At 49.5% G+C, this 21,398-nt stretch overlaps 1 protein-coding gene across 1 annotated transcript in view; it reads right to left on the bottom strand.

Annotated features, from left to right (window-relative positions):
- The window catches only part of LOC126517357 (uncharacterized), a 232,036-nt gene extending 212,894 nt beyond the window's left edge, over positions 1–19,142 (bottom strand). Inside the window, exon 1 of the mRNA XM_072286816.1 lies at positions 19,097–19,142. Within this exon, the coding sequence (XP_072142917.1) occupies positions 19,097–19,135 (39 nt within the window). The 5' untranslated portion in view covers positions 19,136–19,142. The remainder of the gene's footprint in view (positions 1–19,096) is intronic.
- Positions 19,143–21,398: the final 2,256 nt, after the last annotated feature.

The following is a 21,398-nucleotide window of genomic DNA, read 5'->3' as shown; positions in this document are numbered from 1 at the left end:
AGTCACTTTTGAACTGGCGCGATAAATCGCTTCCTTTCACTTCCGTTCGAGTTATAGGCACGTAATATATATAGTTCTTATGCGTGTGTAATTTCGGGATGGTCTCACGCGTCGGGTGCAGATCGCTTTCCACACTTTGTTTCTTTAACGTCTTCTTTTTCTTCAGGATTTAAGGCTCCCACGCAGTCTCCGAGTAAGCGTGATTTACAGCTACAACGACACTCGGCCATTAGGACAGGACGTACACTCGCGAGCTTGTGCAAACACACCGTCAGCAAAGACAGACTCGATTCCAAGTAAATAGCCGAGTGGGCCAAGACGCTGCAGTCTCAGCAGCCGAAGCTAACGCATTGAATCCCCTACGGCGACCCTTTCGCGTTTTTATTTTCTTTCCTTTTTTCTTTCACTTGTACCTTTACACTCGGCAGCTCGCCGGCCCCCTCGCCCTCCCTCGCGCAAAGTCTATAGCTGCTGCTTCCACGGCGTATAGCCTGCTAGGCACACGGAGGCGCGTGCGACCGGTGGACAGATTTATTGACCAGGCGCAAACACAGCCTGGACTTCCTACGAGCGCATTCACCGGGGCTCCCGCCAACCACGGCAGGCGGAGACTTCGAGCCACATTTACCGCCTTTCCTCGCGTAAAGCCAACGCTCGCGTGAGGCCCCCGGCCCCTGCCCAGTTTGCAGCCGAAGAGCTTGCGAATAAAGAAAATAAAGAAGAAAGAGAAGCAACTAAGTTCGTGTCAAAGGACACATCGCATCGACGCCTGCACCATGGCACGCTCAGTTGAGCGAAAGCGACAACTAAATGGACGAAAGACAATGAATAAAAATTCTCCTAGTGGGATCATCACGGGTTGCACATTCTGTGCAGCAGACGCAGCTTAACAAAGCTCGGCAGAGAGTCATGGCTCGCGTAAGATCTATGTCCCGTCAAAAGTGCCCAAACGAAAAAAAGAAGTGCGTATCCTACGCGAGCGAATACGGTACGCTTAAAAGAAAAATAAAGGACTGAAAGGAGAAAGTGTGTCGGTGCAGATAAATACACCTGGACGCGCATGAAAATGTGAGTGGTGATGCTGGGGGTCAGGGAGGTGGCCTCACAGACGACAGGCTAGCACACGACGTTCAGACGGAGACGCCTGGACGAGCATGCACGTAAAGGCTTGCAAAGCAGCGAGTAACGTGTGGGTCGGTCGGTCGGTCGGCGCCAGCATACTCCCCGAGTTTCGGCCGGGCGTACTCACGCAGCATATAAAGCACGTCTCCAATGCGTGCGCGCGCAAACGCTTCTGCATAGACTATACCTATATCTCGCTGCCCTAAGCAATTCAGCCTGTTCCCAGGGCTTGGCTCGGCTATATAATACTTTAGCCAGAGGAGAAGTCAGCCTCACGCACGCCGCTTGAGCCTGCCTCTTCCTCTGCCTCCCGAGGTCCACGCATGGCGCCGCGGTTTGATGCATGGCTGGACCTCACGTACGAGAAGCAAGCATCCTGGAGAGATGCTAGAGTCATTTATTGAATACGCCCTAGAGAGAGAGGGGGGGCAAGAACGTGAAGGCGAAGAGGCAACGCAAAAGACGCCAATGTTGGGAAGAAGGAAATGGAAAGAGTTGGGGGCGAGCGCGCAGGAAGGCTTTTGCGTAATGCGGATTCCTTTCCGGGGCTCCGTCCTGATGCCGCGCTACATAACTCTTGACGGCTCTGCGAGCACAATCAAGCACAAGCACAGGGGCCTCGCATTTCTCAGGGGTTGTTGTTCCTATACGGGACGTCCCACCGCGGGCACGCATGCATGCGGTCCGGATTTCTTGCAGCGCGTGCATCTTTAACGTGGCGCCGGCGGCGCTCGGAGACTATTCGGTCTCTCTCTCTCTCTCTCTCTCTCTCTTCGTTCCGTTCTGTCTTGTTTTTGTCTTTTCATATGTGTTCGCTTGCACCGAGCCGAGTTTCTTTTTCGTGCAGGTTCCTCGTCCTTAAACGTTTGCCTTAAATGCAAGGCGCGCAGGGTTCATGCACGACAGACATGCGATGCGTAAATGAAAAAAAAAAGGCTTGTTTATAATTTTTTTTCATAATTTTGTCGTTTTGTTTCTCGCTCTTATCGTTGCGCCTGGCTATATGCATTACTTTATTAGACAAGGTCGTCTATGCAAAACCGCTAAGCGACGTCCCTTTCTGCGTAACGCGGGTTAGTGATCCAGTCGAGAGCGCAGACGGCATAGGACGTTCCCCTTCTTCGCACCCCCCCCCCCCCCCTTCTCTATGAAATTCCACGTACAGGTGTCTGCCGTATCCAGCAAAACTGATGTGGCGAGATCTCGCGAAAGGGCGATCATTCACCGCGAAGCATTCTGCGCGTACGTCTCTTGGTCCGCGACCGTCGAGGAGCTTCGGCAACACAAACACCAAGTGGTGTCCACTGGGCAAACGAATGTCCGAAGAAAGACATAAAAGAAAGGCGAATTCCGCTTCGAAATTAATGGCCTCGGCACACGTCTCCATCACATTGCTGAGCGCTGCTTTCCCTAAGGGTGTCTTCCACGCGCGTATGGCGCGGCGACCTTGGTCTGGTCATTTAGTAGTGCATATACAGCTTAGTTTCGGTATAGAGAAAAGGGATCCGCGTCTGGCTGAACGCCTGCCGCATGCACATACATCACGCGCCGAATGGACTGCAGTTTTTGCATTAACGCACTGAGCGTACTGCGATATCTTGAATGGACCTGCTTTATCACGACCTGTCTGTCAAACGCGAGCTTGCTGCAAGAAATGCTGGAAGTGAAGTACCTTATGCAAGTACGAAACAAAAAAGTCAAGACATCCCGTTTGTCCCAAAGGAAGGTTTAGCAACATGAACGTATAAAAACTCCCATAAGTGCTACGAGAGCTTTGTTAAGGTGAGAAAGCATAGGAAGATCATAACAAGAAAAGTGTAACTAAGACTTCACCGAACGAGCTGGGAAAGCGTATAAACACTTGCCGCAGGCGCAACCACACACATTAAAGGGAACCAGAGAGAAATCTAAGTGCGCGGCACAACACTCATGAAACTGCAGTGAAACGTTTAAGACGTTCCCGCTACAAAAGAAACAGATGAACAAAATGCATATTCTGTTAGGACGTATCAGTATAGGCACGCAGAAAATTAACACACCTACAAAACAGTCTCATATACGGCGGTCCGGCATGGATGCCATACAACGTCAATCTTGAAACTAAAACACGAAAAAAAAAAAGCATCAGTGCAGCTACACAGCACTATGCAGACTGGTTATTCTCGGCGAAGAAAACAAAAACAAAAAACGAAAGAAACATAAGAAAACGGGGTAGTGGAGAAAGGACCTGTTGGTCGTAGCTTTACAACGCCTTTATACAGTGTTGATAGCTATGATTAATATAGTAGTGATTACAAAGACGCCAATTTTGGCCACCGCCCCGAATTTCAGAGAGCGTCAGCCGCTTGCCAAATCGAGGGTGCGATTAAGTCAAGTCGACGCCGCAATTATGGTTACGCGAATGCAATCAAGTCATGCAGGGCGGCGAGATGACGCCTCCGTCATCTTCTCGCGCATCCTTTCAGCCTTGATCCAAGCTTTGTTTCCTGCTTTCGGATCCAAGCTCGATCCTATCTCTCGCAACATTAACGCAAACGCGTGGCGTACAGGCGAATAGGAAAACGCGGAAAAGGAAGAAAAAAAAAATCTTCTCGAGAAGCGAAGACAGCAGCTACAAGAGGGAAGTGCAATGGCTGGTCAGTTTTGGTGACGCCCCTAACTTGGCGCTTAAGAAAGCGGAGGTGTAATAAACGCCGTTTGCGCAAGCAAACATCCGCCTGCACACCTCAACTTACATCCTGGTCTCCAGCACTCTCTCGCCAACCCACCTATATATACGTGTACCCCAGACGCACGCTTGTGAGCTTCGAGTACGCAAATACAGCGACCCGGGAAGAGTCGCTTTGTTTACATTCCTGTCTGCCACGTCCGTCGTCGATTCCGTTTCACAAAAAAAAGGCTGTTCTCATCGGCCACTATATATAGCTTCCGCGTACGAGGAATGATGTCGCGTCGTAATTTACTCGGTAGTCGGCATTTTTCGTCACAAACAGTCACGTCCCCCGCGTGCAGGCGCATGTCGCTCCCCAAAAACACCTCCAATTATCCCCGTTATGCGTCAGCCGTAGAAACACCCTTTGCTCTCAAATTTCCTCATCTCATCATTCCATCAAAATCATCTATTGCCATCACGAGTGTATTCTTTTCCTGCCACCTCATTCAATAACTTTAGTGCCACCTATTCAGTCACCTATAGCGCACAACGCTGTCTTTCTGTCTAATATGCCTGTCACGCCGCGTTTCCTCACCCGCTGTATACAGCCTTCAATGCCTATATCATTACGCGTTGCACAGACGAAAAAGCTCATCGCTGACGTGCGCGCCGACGAGTCTTGAGTTACTAAAACATTCCTTGTCGACACTTCACAGGTGTTCTCTGACGTTCTCTTACCTCGCTCGCAGCAAATTTGCCTCTTAAGCTGGAAACTATAATAACATCGTTTCGAGAGTATATGTGTGCTCAAGATGCGTGACTTCAGACCAAAGATACAAGGAACTTGGTCGATGCGCGGTGGAGCAATGCCGCTTCTTGCCGCATTATACATGCCCTTCTTCCTGCCTATATATAGCGAGAGATACGTTCCTTTGCATCCTCTTTCAATAAACTTTGTCGACAGATCACGCGGGCTCTGTACAGTAAAGTATTACACGCATCGCCACACTCCCGAGCAAGAAAGATGCCAGATCAGGTTGCCAGGCGATCGTGTTCGGCCATGACTCACGTTAAGCCGGAAAGCATGCGTATAGCTGACTGTTGAAGGAAGCTAAAGCCCATATACTTTCTCGATACGGGCTGACGGAGAGTTTAGGAAACCATTCCGCGCAAGACGTTGAACGGACAGCAGCTACTTCAAAACGTCAGCGGAACTTTTGTTAGAGCTATTTTTAGGTAGGTAGGTAGGCGTATAAGTCGAGGAGGAGTCTCCGCTGCTTCTTAAGCAAACGAGGTAAGGGCGTACGAATCTATGCAAGAGAGCCTAAAGGATGTCATATTAATAACAAGGGCCCCATCCGATTGTCAAGGCACGGTCGTAATCAACGAAAGGATCTGCCACGACGGCCTGGGATGGATAATTGGATAAATACATCACGTGGCACGGGCACCTTTCTCATCATTTTTCCCCCTCTGGCTGTCTCTATAGAAAAGAGAGAAAGAGAGAGAGACAGACGAGCGGTGATCGTCGCGCTTAGATACACAACGAAGCGGTTAATCACAGGGCGCTCGGCTTCAAGCGCCAAATCGCCTCCTGTGGACGTGACTGCCAGGCGCACTCGTTATGTGGAAAGGTTGAACAAACAAAGCGAATCGGCATCGAGAGGCATGAATGCATGTGCTACTTACCACTGCCCATGACACGCGAGTGCATGCGTGCGTATGTGGGTGCGTCCAAGGACGTCCGTCCATCGAGAGAGCTGTGGGAAGGCTCGACTATACGCGACGAAGTAACGCGCAGTGCTGACGAAGCTGAATTCTACGTAAAAAAGAAGAACGTACACACGCGTTTGGCGCTAGACCGCAACGTGCGACGAGCGGTATGCGTACGTAACACGCACGTTGATCGTTCGGCTGACGGTGTGGTCGTATACGGTTTCTAATCGCGGCGTAATTGCGACACTATATTTATAGGGGCGTATCGGTGTTTTGAAATATTTTTTTTTTCGATTGAAAGAAGTAATTGAGATCGGTAATTGGAGATCGCAGGGAGAGGCCTTCGTCTTCGCAGTGGACATAAGACAGGCTGGTGATGATGATGAGGACACAGACATAAGCGTATTCGACTTTTCATGAAGCGAAGAGATACCGCGAGGTTGGACCATTAATGCGGAGTTACTGGAGCCATATTGCCAAACTGCCATGTCCATGACAGTTTCGCGAGTGACGATCGAGTATTTCGGGAGTATTGGAGTTGAACTTGCGTACAGCGGTCTTGACGTCGCGTCAAACTTACGTCAGGTCACTGGGCTTCATTAGTTATATATGCGTAGTGGTGCTTCCCGTCAGTTTCACTGTCATAAGTTAGCGAAAACCAGGGAGAGCTTATCTAAAGCACCAAACACCTTGAGTAGGACAGCGAGGAAGAAGCTATAATGAAGTGTCTTGCTTAACTAGAGATAGTTACGGTTGACAACCCCACGCAGGGCACTAAAGAAAGAGAATGCAAAGCGCGCCGACCAGTGCACGCAGCATTGTCAATGTCTATCATGCGTATAGGTCTGTCATAGATTTCAAGAAGCGAAGCTGCACATCCGTAGCCTCCTAAGCGGACGCCCCTGTGTTCTGATGGCGGCCCAAGGACTTGTATTGCTCAGTGCAGTGTTTAAGATTATTATAACGAGTCACATCGGTGGCGTGTGCGATAGTGTGACGCTCTATGAGCATCAACGTGAAATCACCACACGACAAGTAAGAAAGTTCTGCTAATAACAGCTTATACAGTTTTCAGAGGCGCGAGTAAAAAAGAGTATTTCTTTCCTTGCAGTTTTAACAGCAGCATAGACGCGGCTCCTGTCTTCGATCGAACGGCGCTGAAAATTTACTGCCTTTAGGAAAGGAGAACCGTAAGAAAAGCTAGCCGAGGCCACGGAACCGGTCGAGAAATCACGCCATCCAAAAACACTGCTGCACAGAACTGCACGCCAGAGCGAAGCGTGCTCTATACATGCCGCTGGAAGGTATAGCCCGTCACTAACTCGCTCTTTCTGCGATGTACGTACACATTATGTATATATGTGACGCGTGACGTTGCGCAGACGACCCAGATTTGCACATATACGGCGCACACGTGTGTTCTCGTGGTGGACCAATGGCAGGGTATACATTGCCGACGGGGTCGCAATCCCATACTCCGTCTCGGCGGCAATAACGAAGACGACAAGCCGTGTATAATTCCTCGGAGATCGTCGCGATCGCTCGTTTTCCCAAATGGGCCAATGCCGCGCCACCATGTATTCGCGTAATTTACCTGCCGCCCACCGACGCTGTCGTTCGCTGGATCCTCTCTATTGGGGCATTACAACGAAGGAGGCCGGAGGCAGAGCCAGGAATGAAGGACAACGTGCGAGCATTTCAGTCAAATACATTGCATCGGTCTGATGGAGTTGACGAACTGGAGATCCTTTTTATGCCAGCAACGTAACGAGATGATTCAACCAATCGCATCTAACGGGCATAGCTAGGAAAGTCAACACAGTTCTTCACCATCGCTTAGTTTCGTCTTCGTTTCTGCACGTCTTCAACCTTGCTCCCCTCGACGATACTAAGGCTCGGCCTCGCTCGACCATAACGAAGTGTTTTATTTCTGCTATATAGCCTTTAGCAGGCCACTCAGGTATGCAGGTTAAATGGATAGTGTGGTATTTTGTGAAGGATGCCTCTCGGTCTCCACGAAAGTTTTCGTATCGCTGGAATGGTACATGACATTCAACCTCAGTTCATGCGAGATCCCCATTGAGGTATCGGTGGGTTCGAACTTTCTCCTTGCGAGCTCTAGCGCACCGTTATCCGCGCATTGTCACGTGCGCATGACGTCCACAGTTGATAAAGACGTCGTATTGAGCACTGAAAAGTATTTCGAGTGTGCGTGCGAGATCGCGCATAAAACGAACAAATGATCCCATCAAACGCTCTCTTCCCTCTTTTGCAGCGTTTCTTCGCTTGCGCTGCGATGTCATACCTTGTGTTAAGCGAAGATTAAAAAGCGCCATCTGAAGATATATCCCTTGCTGATAATGCTATAGAACGGAGCGCTCTTGCATAATAACTGGTGTTTATAAGATAAAATATTGTGGAGAAACAAATGGCGATTATTGTCACTGCAAGCGAACACCCGAACACTTCTGGAAAGCTGTTAGCTTCAATAAAGTAATGATGAGCTTGGAGGTGCGTATTAATAGCGGTGATACTTAGGTACCGTCTGTCGTTTCATTGTTTACTTCTGTAGAGAATGAAACCGTTAACCAGCTCGTCATGCGTGCGTTGCATGTCTTAGGATAGACGACTGCTATCCTCCTCTTCCGCCGTCAGAGCCCTCTCTCGCAGCCGCCATACGGGGAGAGGCTTGGGAAAGGGCGGCGGGAAAAGAGAAGAGCTATTCGCTTTGAACAGAAAAGCTCGGTTCGGTTACGCGTGAACTATCAAGCGTAACAGGCGCTGAGTGCGCAGCAACACCCAGCACAAATCTCTCCTCTTTCTTCTATACGATCCAGCTTGGTTGGAACGACGAAGGGGGGAGGAAAGTCTCGGAGACAATCGAGAAGGACCTCCCAGCTCCAACAAACTGCGCTTCGTGGACACTTTCCGAGTCAAACCACCGACCTGTCAACGGCGTTACGCAGACGCTCGCATCTAGTCCCTAACCACACGCGGCACCCGCGCGTTATAACCTACCCACGCCGACTAACTCAACCAACGTGTACCCACCTCCGGACGGCTGACCATTCTCGCGAGAGCGCTTACGAAAGCGCTAATAGAGGGCGTCCGCGAATGCACACGTCACGAGCGCGACGATCCAACGAGCGCACTGTTGCAGCGTATCCCTCTTCATCCCTCTTCGCCTTGGCCGCGTGGAAAACAACGCGACCGCCATTAGGCGTCGCGCTTCGCTGTCTCTTCTGCGTCGTAGGCGAGACTGCAGCAGTGCAGTCGTTCGTTACGTCACATAAAGGCAGCCGAATAGGTCGTTACGGCTGCGCCAGCGCACGCGCGGTCTTCTTAAGCGCGATATATATGTGCATTTGCGCGCTTTCCACGGATGACCGCGTGCGCGCAGCGCGAGAGGTATACGCGCACTTCCTTCTCGCTGCTGTTTTCATCGCTTCGTCCGTGGCTTAATCTCTCGAGGCTGAAACGCGCGATTGCCATCTCGCTCGGCCACGAGTCGATTAAGGAGGCTCGTCGATCGCGGCTTCGCGCCGCACCGCGGCGCTGGCTGCCGCACACCGAGAGAACATCCCCGAAAGGGGCTGTGCGAAGCTCTTTCCTGCTTATATAAAGCGTGATTCGCTGTGGAAGCTGCCGAGAAGGCGATTAAAGATTGCGTGGGGTGGATAGCGCGATTGGCTTCCGAGGCAATAAAGGTGGCCGCTGCGCGGCGGAGGTTTCACGATAGGACATATCTGCGCAACGAAGCCCTATAGGAACTGAAGCTTTAGATATGCACCATCCGACAGGAAACGGGCTGGATAGGCTGCACTCGCTGCTGGTTCATTAGTTGGCCAATGAATGAGCTAGTGACAAAGACCAAGTCAGCAGAACTGAAGTATCGAAGTCAACAAGACGAGCGTTCGGTTTGCTACCCTATACGTGCGGTTTGGAAGAGTGGAATAAAGGCAGTCAAAACAACCCACCCGTGGACGCACAGGCCGGTACGAACACTTCAAAAAAAAAAAAAAAATGTGTGTGTGTGTGTGTGTGTGTGTGTGTGTGTGAGTGAGAGAGAGAGAGAGAGAGAGAGAGAGAGAGAGAGAGAGAGAGCAGTATACCAGAGCGTGCGAATCGCTTTTTGCGCCCGCGACGAATGCGCACATGCGCGGTCCCGGAATCCTCGCATCTGATGCACAAAACACAAAGGCGAGGATGTGTCAGCATTCTTTCCAGACCTGAGCTCACTAACGTCAGGGAGGTCAGGAAACGCGCTTGACCATGCAGGCGTCTAGCCAGTGCCTGATAAGAAACTTACTCAAATTGAGAATCTGTTTGCAGAAAACGGCGGTGTAGTTGGCCAGAACTGGTGCATTGCGCACTGTACATACTGCTACACTCCGCTGTAGACGAGCAGGCAGGTTTAGGGGATTCAAGGAGAGTGTTTGGGAGGCTAGTTGGCACGACATATTATTTTGTTAAGTTAAACTGCGCTAGGGACGAGACACCAAGGTAGAAGACAGGACGAACGAGGTTTAGGGGAGTTGCGGGAATGTTAACGAATGGCGATTAATGCACGAAGCGAACCGAAAACACATGATTTGCGCTAGTGTGCATATTTGAATGCACACAATTTATCGCGCTGCTGGTTGAGTATAGTAAGTCCGAATTACACGACAGTTTCTTGGACACACCTTTACAATTTATCCTAGGAGCAAGTCCTTTTCAAACTCAAGCATAGCTGGCAACCACCAACAAGGAGCTAGAGCTCACGAACATTTGCACGCGTAAGACAGAATGAACATATATCCTGCACGCATTCTAACGAGAAAGGCTGCGCACAATCTACGGAGAAGCGAACGCGAGATTAGAAAAGCCTCTTTAAGGCTGCCTTATCATGATGTGCTTTCGTGACCTTGGTCGCTGAATAATTTATACAAGCGGGATCGCCGAACGCTGAGGTTCGGGATAGTGACGCATCGCATAGTATAAGTGCCAGGTACTACTGTCTGATAAAGTCTGCGCGTTTACGAGCGAAACGTCCAGAGGCGCGATTTTTATCGCGCGAGTGCGTAACGACGTCTCCGTACAATTGTACTCGAGATGAAGGCCCGAACGTGTACGGCTGGCTACGTGGAATCGGCACGGAAGTTCATTTAAAATCTCGCCACGCGTCACGCCCTCTGCACGCTGCAGCGCATGCATGGCGCCCACTGGGCAGTCCGTTTGACACATGTGGCTCGCCTATCTCGGCGGCGTTCCTGCAGCGGGAACAGCAGTGCCTCACATCATGTACAGGCGCAAACTAATTAGCGAGTGCAATGACTGTTCATAGCTATAATCCCACTATAAAGAGAGGTCAAATCGTGCGCACATTGTTCACAGACCAAGACTACAGGCGCGGCCCTTACCAAACTACACTCTTAAAACAAATGTACACCCTTTGGGTCGTATCTTGCCACACAACGATAATCGTCATCTGTCTTGTCCGCATTTCCTTTCCTTAACGCTGCGACCTCGGTACTTCCAAGTCACGAACGGCATGCGAGTTATCAGCGTGACAGAGCATTCTCGACAGGAAAGAATAACGAGCGCAGCATTTTCAAGAAAGGAAGCGCAAGCAAGACAGATGGCGATTATCGTTGTGTGGCAGATATACACCCCAAAGGGTGTAATTTCGCTTAAGAGTGTATACGCATATCTGCTTCACCGTGGCTGCTCTTCCTGTCCTTGATAGCTGTGACAGCCCTTTAACCGTAGAGTTTCCTACAAAGGTCACTAGAGGAAACTCTGGCACTGGAGCTTAAGGCAGCTGCAAGCATGAAGGTTAAGCCAGCATTGGAGTCCTGATCCGCACAGGAAATTGCCGAAATTTTGTCACTTTGGTGTCAAACAGTTTCTCATTTCGATTTACGAAATTGGGGATTTTCGAGAAAACGTTTTCCTATAAATGCGACAGTTCGCAATTATTGTGCGCATGCGCACATGTTTATTGCCTTGCCATGTTCAGAAAAGCACGATTTATTGGAAAATTGGGAAGGTATGGCGTAAGAAATATCGTCGCAAGGACATGCGAGCTCACAAGCGCGAAGATTAGACGAATTCATACACTGCCCGTTGTTTCCATGGTGGCTGAATGGATGGATGGATGGATGGATGCTATGAGCGCGCCCTTTGGAGCGGAGCGATGCGTTGCGCCACCAAGCTCGTTATTATATTGCCTAATGTCCTACCTATGTTTAAAAAAAACAAGAAAAAAGAACCTCACGAAGAATTCCCATCACCGAACTTTCTGAACCTCTATTGGGAAGTTTGTTTTTGTACGCCTCCGTTGTTTGTCGTTTCCCTTCCACCGATCTTCCAATCGCCTCTTACTAATCTCTATTGAGGACATGTTTACTTTCCCCCTGCTCTCGCTGAACCCAAGGGCTTCAAGGAGGCCAGAGATGCCTAAATTGACCGCTTGGCAGATATCTTCACATTCTAACAAAACATGCTCCATCGTTTCCCTAACTTTACCGCAGAAAGCACATGCTTCTTCTTCCTTGTTGTATCTCGCTTTATAAGTGCTTGTTCTAAAGCAGGCTTGCTGATCGCGCTTCGAAAAGCAATGAGCTTCCCTTTGAGCTATCGTAAATTGTTTCTTTCCTGATTTCGCTTTTCCTCTTAAGTAGTTACTCATAGCAGGTTCCTTTCTTCATTGCCGCCACCCATGAGATCATCTCGGCTTCTCTGACTTTCCGCTTCACGTTCTTTGTTGCCATGTTGCTCATGATACCGGTCGCATACTTGCTGGCAAGCTTCCTAGTTCTTTTCCTTCACTGTGAGTCAATTATTTTTTGTACAAATATCTGAACACTGTCCCCGACCATTTACTTTCTTCGATACTCCTCAGTCGTTCTGCATAATCAATTTTACTCTGAACTTCCCTCGCTTCAAAACTTGTCCAGCCCATATCACCCTGCGCAGCTTCATTTGTAGTCTTCCCGTGAGCGCCCAAGGCGAGGCGTCCAACTGACCTCTGGTTGCCATCGAGTACAGATTGCACCCACGATGGATGGATGGATAGATGGATGGATGTTATGAGCGTCCCCTTTGGAACGGGGCGGTATGTCGCGCCACCTGGCAGCACCACAGCGCCCTCTGGCGATTTTCGTAGGAAACTCGATGCATGCAACAGTGCACCACGTTCTCTGTGCTGCAGGCGTTGGCCGATTCTGGTCAAACTCGGCACGTCTTTTCACGATGAATAATCGCAGCTTCGAAGAGGCGCTCAACTTCAGCCGATTGTGCAGCTGCATGGAGCTCCACGAAGAAGATTCCGAACTGTTTACTCAGGCAGAAGTACCAGAACTTCAGCATCGACCAAAGAAAATGAAGAAGATGCGAGGCACTGGTGAGATCTGCTATCTATAGCGCGAAGTCCAATAGAAAACGAATATTTGCTGCCAGAAATCGACAGTCTCCCTCCGCCTCGCGAAGTAGAGGATCTGCTTCGCTGCATGGCATGGACATCGGAATGATAAAACTTATTGTGTTTTGTACCCGAACAACAGTTGTGCGCCGAATATCTTTTTTTTTTTCACAATAGCGTTCTTGGTTCATTTATTTGCGCAGCGCAAATTTTGATTTTATTTCGACCTTTGTTTTATGCACAGATGTGTCCATTTCTTAATGTTTATACAAGAACACACAAATAATTCGGCGTCGCAAATTTAAAGAGAATTAAAGATGATTTAATAAAGCTTTTTTTTCTTGAAACCTAGTATGTAGTTTGAAATAGCATTCGTTTTCTACAATTTATATTGCTGAATTATGTGCCAACACATTCCCTGTGGCATCGAGTACGTTTTTCTTACTACGCCTGAAAAATATTGATTTAATTTGCCGTGGTACCGAAAGAGTGAAATAAATTGCCACTCACTCACCCAAGAAAGAAAGAGAGAGAGAGAGAGAGAGAGAGCAAGGACAGGAAAGAGAGGGAGATCAACCAGATGAGCACCCAGTTTGCTACCCTACACTAGGGGTGGGGGGAAAGGGGAATAGAAAGAGGAAAAGACTCACTCAAGTCTGCTACAGAGTGTATGCTGATGCACTCTGACATCACTTGTGTTTCTTATAGCGTTCGTTAGGGAAGCAACAACCCGTTCGAAGCCTCAGCTGTTGGCCCGCTTGAAGGTGAACTGCTAAAGCGTCGTGCATTTTTCTTACGACAAGTGCGCGTCCACCAACGTGCGTACGCTTTCGGCGGACGCTAACAGCGCCTCGAGTGGGAGGCGACCTTCAACGTGTGTCGGTGCGCACTTATTTATCGTGCCGCTCATGCAGCACTCCTAATAAATCCCACGTTTTAATCGATAAGAACGAAAAAAAAAAACACTACTGTCGTTATGTACCAGCCGCACCCGCTGTAGCTGCTTAGGGGCTATGGTGCTGGGCTGCTAAGCCCGAGGTCGGGGGATCGAATCCCGGTCACGGCGGCCGCATCGCGATGGGGGCGAAATGCGAAAACACTCGTGTACTTCGGGTTAGGTGCACGTTGAAGAAACCCAGGTGGCCCGAATTTTCGGAGTCCCCCACTACGGCCTGCCTCATGATATGATCGCGGTTTCAGCACTTAAAATCACGTATTTTTTTTTTTTTATTGCCAGCTGTTTCTACGAATTCTCTAGGCAGTTTCTTTTAATGGGCTGTGACAAATAGCACAGTTCTAGTCCTTGAGCTGGTCCACTCGAAAATGCGGACATTAATCGCACGGTAAATCTAAATGCGCAATCAACTAATCGGCTGGGCAGGCGACATTCTGCAACACGAAAATACCTCCCCCCCCTCTCCCACCCCGCAGGCTACGCCCCTGCCTATGACTCACTTGGCTTAAACGCATTTACTGGTATGAAGAAAGAAAATTTATCGCGGTATTACGTTCATTGGCGGATAAGCCGAAAGGATAATCGGTCAATCAGCCATCCGTTCGACTCTGCCATATATATATTATGGCGGCGGCTCCCACACTTGTCGCAATGCTCAACACTACGTACATCACATCAGTCGCGTACGGTAGACTAGGGCACATAGTTGGGCCTTAAATCACAAGGAGGGCTTCTGATTAAGAAATGCGGTAAATGTGCGTTAGTGCTGCAAGAATTATTTATGTGTCACACTGCTCGCGTCATCAGCGTGCTATAGAAAAAGGGGAAAAAGAAGGAGAACGTTTAAAGATGCCAATGAGTTTCCTTTAAATCACGTGATAAATTCTGTCCATAATACGAGCTTACCTCGAAGTCACGCCTCCATCACCTACACCGGACGCTATAAAGATCTGCGAGATTAGCGTGGATTTGATTTAAGATGCACCATATACTATGTCTTTAATGTTCCGTGGTTGTCGACCACATCGCATCGCTCCCTACCCAAAGAGGTTTTAAAAAAAAGAAAGAAGAAGGCTCGCGAGCGATTCCTCGCTTATGGACATACTTTTGCAGCATTCTCTATGATATACAGCCCCAATTACCCGCTGTCTGAAAAATATATATAGGTGTATATTTTATCGTCGACCCGCATGTTCGATAGAAACCCCGTAATTAGGCTCCCCCTCGCGAGACCGCGGTGGTCCCACACAGTTTCGTTTACGATGACCGGAGCGAGCCATTAAAAATGAACGCGCGCGAACGTAACCCCGATCTGAGCGCGCGTTTTTGCACGCAGCGCCCATGTGTGCGCATACGACTGAGCAGCGAACTGGCATAATCGCGTAATTCACAAAGCGCGCGCATAGATAAGAACGCCCGGTGTCGGACGGAGCACGGCCGACGCGTTCGTTTTCGTGCAGTCGTGAGTCGCGGAGCATGCAAAATAATAACGGACAGGCCGACGCGACTGTTGGGCCACGGGCGATTTGAACCGGCCAGAGCGTCGTTCAGCACGTTATCGATTATTCCAAGGTCGCCCGAGATCGGTGGTGCTGACTTTTTCTTTTGTTGTTGTTGTTGTCGTTCTCGAGAACGCGCGGTGGGGTGTTCGTACAACCTTGCAGTGGAGGCTTTTGTCCTGGCCTGTGCGTGGAGTATGCTCGACGGCGACGGCGTGCGGTATATATATATATATATATATATATATATATATATATATATATATATATATATATATATATATATATATATATATATATATATTGTGTGTGTGTGTGTGTGTGTGTGTTTGTGTGTGTGTGTGTTACTGCTAAAAACACCCTGCTTTACAGAGCGACGAAGGCAAGATATTCCGCGCGTCTGGTTTGACCCAACCACAATGGCGGACATCGCCAAACAGTTCTTGCGCCTCTACCCGGTTGGTTCAAAGCACACCTAACCGTAATTGAACAACAATTGTGTTCTGAGAAACGCCACAAAGACGACATCAACTAATTTTCCACCTAGCTAAATAGGCATTGCCAGTGATTAGGTTAGCGTGGAGTATTTGGACGAGTTGGTATTTCAAGATCGTCTGCGTACGTGTGCGCGCCATTCTTTCTTCTGTATCCCATATTTCGTGTGCACTGTGTGCAGCAGATCACGAATTACCCACTAGCCTTATAGCCTCCAATCAAAACTAATCACAGAGCATGCCTAACGTCGCCTAACACATAACTAGAACCACGTCCAATCTCCCCTAAGACTTAGAGATATGAGACCATACTTAACCACATTATGGACCCAACCAATTATTGTGCCTCTTCGTTGCTTTGTGTCTTCATTGTCTTTGTTGCATTGTGTCTTCGTTGTTTCTTTCATCCGGCTCTCGAACAGCAAATGTTCGCTGACAAATGTGTTTAAACACTTAGCAACACGACACCTACCCGTGTGTTCGTGGTTGCTAGGCAACGTATAGAGACCGGTTGGAGACCGTAGAGAAGTAAGGAAGATCGAAGTGCGCTGTTGCGCACTATTGTTGTTTTTCGCAATGACAGTGGGGACCTTCGCCAGAGCCACGCGACTGCAAGCTGAAGCCCAAAGGGCAAAAAAAAACAAAAAAAAAAACGCCCGTCCTTTTCTTAAACGTCCGGAATCGCCTGCTCCTGAGCGACACAGTCCAGTCAACTATGCGAGGCCAAACGGCGGCATGGAAGACGTGGGACTCAAAAGTGCGAGGCGCTCAAAACGCGATTGCTCGCTTACGAAACGGCGCGTTCGTGTGTACGTTCGCCGACGTTCCGAGGAGAGGGGCCTGACTTGGGTTTCTAATTGCATTCCTTCTGCCGAACCAGCAGCGTCCTCTCTCTGCACCGTCCGAGGGTTGGGTGAGCTCGGTGTACGCGCACCCCGTTTCGAAAGAACGGCCGCCAGGCCCGCGAAAGGAAACACGATTCCAAAGCGCTGTTACCAGCTGCTGCTGCTGCTGCTGCTGCTGCAGTGCATGTAAACATATATATAGGCAAGCGCAGCGCCCATAGCAGAAAACGAGTTTTCGATTAGCGATGACCTGAGAGTTGAGATAGCGAAAAGCACGCACACAAACAAGAAAGAAAGAAAGAAAGAAAGCAGGAATGAAATCGCTGTCAGGAGAGAACGGTACAACAAGGAAGCGTCCACGGATAGGAATGAAGAGGGTGAGTCTGTATTTTGATAGAAAGGCAGAAAGGAGAGGCGAGAGAGAGGTAGGTGAGAGAGAGAGGGTAAGCGCGTTGGGGGGCTGGTATTTCTGCGAGATGGGCGACTGTGTGCGAATTAAGAGGGGACGAGACTGTCTCCGGAAGGGCGCTCTCCTTTTTTTGACACATGCAGAAACGGGTGCGGCCCCTTCGGTCGGTCGGCCGGTCAGTCGGCTCCGCTTAGTGGCGGCTATATAGCTTGTTTCTTTCCTCCGGACACAGAAGCGATCGAAGAGGCCGAGGAGATAATCGTATCTCTGTGTTCGAGTTCGCGAGCGTGAAGAACACGCCCAGACGTGTCGTTCTATGATTGAGTGGCATGCAAGTCACGGTTTCTCAGAACTGCCGAAGAAGGGGGGGGGGGGGGGGGGCAGCGTTCACCGAAACCAAAGAAAAGCGCACGGAGGAAACCGAAGAGCGTTTAATTGCGAAGGATGGACCACGGGCATTTGCTTTCTTGTATTAGATCGTTTGTAGTTCATATTCATAATCAAAGGGAAAAGAAAGAACGACAATGAAAGTAGAAATAACTGACAACAGGCCACCGGTGTGGTCCGAACCGACAACATCCGCCCCTTGTATATGCGGTGCCTCGCCAACTGAGCCGCTGTACAGAGGGGGCAGCAGTCACGTGACATCCCCCTCTTCTGCTCATCAGGACCTATCTACGTATATTGTATGCAGCTACGTAGCCCTGAGAGTGCTATACAGCGCCACCGCCCTGCCGACTACGGCGCCGTTATGACACGGATTCGCAGAGCCGATTTGTCATATTTTGTGTCCCTGCGCTTCGAGTTGTCGACTAATACGGCCTTGCTCTGGCGATATGCTAGCCTCCTGGTTAGCTCAAACTTTAGAGCGACCGCCTCATAAAACCTTTGGTCCCCGGTTCGATGCCCAAGACCAGGACCAATCTTTCTTCAACTGTGAAGCTTTGCTTCTCAGAAACCCGTATGACTTTCCTTTGTATAGATTCGTGCTACTCTGGAGTGGATGACACCTTTTCTCTTTCATATGGCGGGACCTCCGTCATCACGCAATCAAGAGCACGCACAATCTGAACAGAGGTACAAGAAGTCGAGAACGTGGCTTCCGTGTCAGTACCGGTGGAGTGTTCCTCTCGAACCAACTTGGAAATACATTGGTCCAGCTCTAAAGAGGTACCGCAGACGAAGCGGACATTTTTTTTTTTTCATCTTTATCAAGGAGCCTTTTGTGCAGCACACGTGTATATCATACAGCAAGGACTTCAAGTATCGACTACCTTGACTGATACTAAGGAGTTCAGTAGACTTGAGCGTACATAAATGGAACTTCCACCTATTGATGAGGCTATAACTGGCAGCGGGCGCGTTCGTAGCAGCTGTTTGTCGCTGGCTGGTCGCTCTTGCTAATAGTATGCCCAATATGACGATTAGCTAGCATCTGTATCCCTCTTTCTTCCTTTTTTTATAGTTCTGTCACTGTCACACGAACTTTCTCATGGGCAGAGTTCTGAGCTGGGATCGTTGGTTGCTGATCCCCGCAGGAAAGGCTCCTTCAATGGGGCCCTGCTTACTAGGGGGGGGGGGGGGGGGTAGAACTCGCGTCACCTGCAGTTCCTCACTGACCAGCTAGTATATATATATATATATATATATATATATATATATATATATATATATATATATATATATATATATATATATATATATATATAGTTTCGTCCAAGAACAGTAGCCAGCGATACAGTGTCAAAAGGCCAGCCAGTGATAAGCAGTGCCTCGTAACATTGTAGATTTAATTCCTGATTAGGTGCAAACACCGGCATCTGCAGCTTTGACAACGCTGCAGTGCCTCAACGCGATGCATAATACGTTAGAAATTACTTTTCTAATGCTGTTTCTGTCTCCCAATATACGGCAGGCGTGACACACAACTGCGCCTACTTAAAGCTATGTCACTTTATAGAGAACAAGTTACCGAGGTATAATGGACAGACGACTTACCAATGTGGCGAGTGCCAACACCAGGACAAGGCCCGTCATGCTGCTCGGGGCGCTGCAAGAGAGCAAAAGAAGAGAACGTTCATGAACAGCGACCTTATACGCAGGCTCTCGTTTCATCGCATGCTTTTGCAAGAGAGCGCCGTCACGCAGCGAGGACGACTGCGAATTTTCGGCAGGCCTGTAGGGGCATACAAGATTGCCGCGCGTCAAAAACAGTGATAGTAATATTTCCACGCTCACTAGACACTGAGAGAATGCGAAGAGAGGACTGCACGCAGGTCAACCATACGCAGGTCGACCAGATCAGCACCTGGCTTACTACCCTACCTAGGGGAAAGAGGAGGAGGAGGAGGAGGAGGAGGAGGAGGAGGAGGAGGAGGAGGAGGAGGAGGAGGAGGAGGACTGTAACACAGAGACAAAAGGTCCCCGAAACACATGTCGTATGCGCGCGCGAGGCAAATGTCGCACTCATGGTCAAAGACAATCACACTGGCCCGTTGAACTTCAAAGAGCTACTAATACCCCAAAGGCTCAAATGACCGGCCAATACGCTCTGTTTAAAACAGCATTTTAAGCGAGCAACTTGTAGCGAGGAAAGTAATTCAGACACATAAGACCCCACTGCATGTACGTTATTTCAGCACGAAAAAGAAATGCTATTCTCACAGACGACAAGAAAAGAACAGTTGGAGAATAAAGAAGACATAGCGTCTCAAAATTACACGTTCACAAACTCAAGCAGCGCCACAGGCCTCCCAACTTGCCGCACAGTCAGCTTAAGTTAGTCGCCCAGACACAACTCCATTTTGCGGCCCCATTCGAAGAAGGCTCTAGCCGGGCCTTGTGGGTGAATTGGTTCCACTGACTGACAGTCGACACTGACCAACTAACACTCAATCTCACCCACTTAGCTACGGTGCGCCCACGATGCACGAAGCACGGTGAAATGCGCAAACATTGCTACATGTAGGAAGAGACCAGGCACAAAAAAATAAATAAATTGCATCTGCTTTTCCCTGAAGCACAACGGCGCTCGCCGTATGCATAATTACCCCCTAATTAGCGCAATGACGAAGAGAAATAAAGAAAAAAAAGACAGGCTTCCTCCCGGCGGGCGCGCTCGCGTCCTTCCCGTATGCCAAGGCCGCACTTGCGCATACAGTGTATACATACAACACACGCACGCGCACGCACGAAGTACCCTCACGTACGCCGCGCGTAACAGACGCACGCCGTCTGCTGGCGTGCGTCTGTTTGGGAACAGACGTACGACGTCTGCTACAACCAGCCCTCCCTTCGTTCCTAACTCGAAGCGTGTACAACTCGGAAGTCACGGTGCGGCTGCGCCCGCACGCATGTTGTGCGGAGTGCGCGCGATTTGCCGCCTTTTGGGACGCCCACTCGCCCCCATGCAGAAGCCGGCCGCGACCTTCACGAAGACGCGTCGTATGTGTGTGTGTGCGTACACACACATGTATGTATACATAGGCGGGCGCATGTGCATGTATAGCATAAAACACACACGCGGTATACCAGCTGGAAGAGGGCAGAGAAAGTTTTGCCGCAGGACACGCCGCGTATCTGCGAAACGCCTGCGGCGTCGGAGCCAATGTTCATAGGAACTAAACGGCGGAAGCGCCACACGTGCGAGGAATGTGGGTCCGTATTCATAAAACTTCTTACGCTGTAATTTTTTCGCAAGAGCAAATTCCAGCCAATCCAGAGGCTGGACGTATTATTAGCGAAGGCAGCCAGCCAATGACAACGAAGAGTTACGAACCAACTGGTTTGTGAATCCGGCCCCTGGACCCGTACTCACGAGAAAGTTCTTAAGACAAGATTGTTCGCAACAGCAGATATCGGCCGATCGTGATGTTAGAGATATCGTTAGCGAAGGCGGCCGGCCAACGGCAAACCGCGCTCATGAACGAAACGCTTGGTGAATTTGACCTCTGAGTAGCGCTATATAGTAAAGCGGCGAGGGCAGACATAACATGTGACAATACACGACGTCCGTCCTTGTCATTTCAGCGCTACTCAGATTCGCAATGTAAGAGACCAAATTATAGCCCGAATTACCGCTTTGCTCACGTTTCAGGAGGAGGAGGAGGAGGAGGAGGAGGAGGAGAATTGCCCGCTGCAGACGGCCCTATAGTCTTGCAAAACCTGCCGGCAATCGTTTTACCCGGACGTCACTTATGAAAAGCAGTACAGGGTGTGATGGCCCGTCACATTAGACTTGGTATACACAAGGGAACACTACAGTGACGAGGATGTATTTAAACCAGGGCGAAACAGGCTG

Source organism: Dermacentor andersoni, chromosome 3 (genome assembly GCF_023375885.2).
Source record: "Dermacentor andersoni chromosome 3, qqDerAnde1_hic_scaffold, whole genome shotgun sequence".
Classification (NCBI taxonomy): domain Eukaryota; kingdom Metazoa; phylum Arthropoda; class Arachnida; order Ixodida; family Ixodidae; genus Dermacentor; species Dermacentor andersoni.
This window is presented reverse-complemented; position numbering and strand designations above follow the sequence as displayed.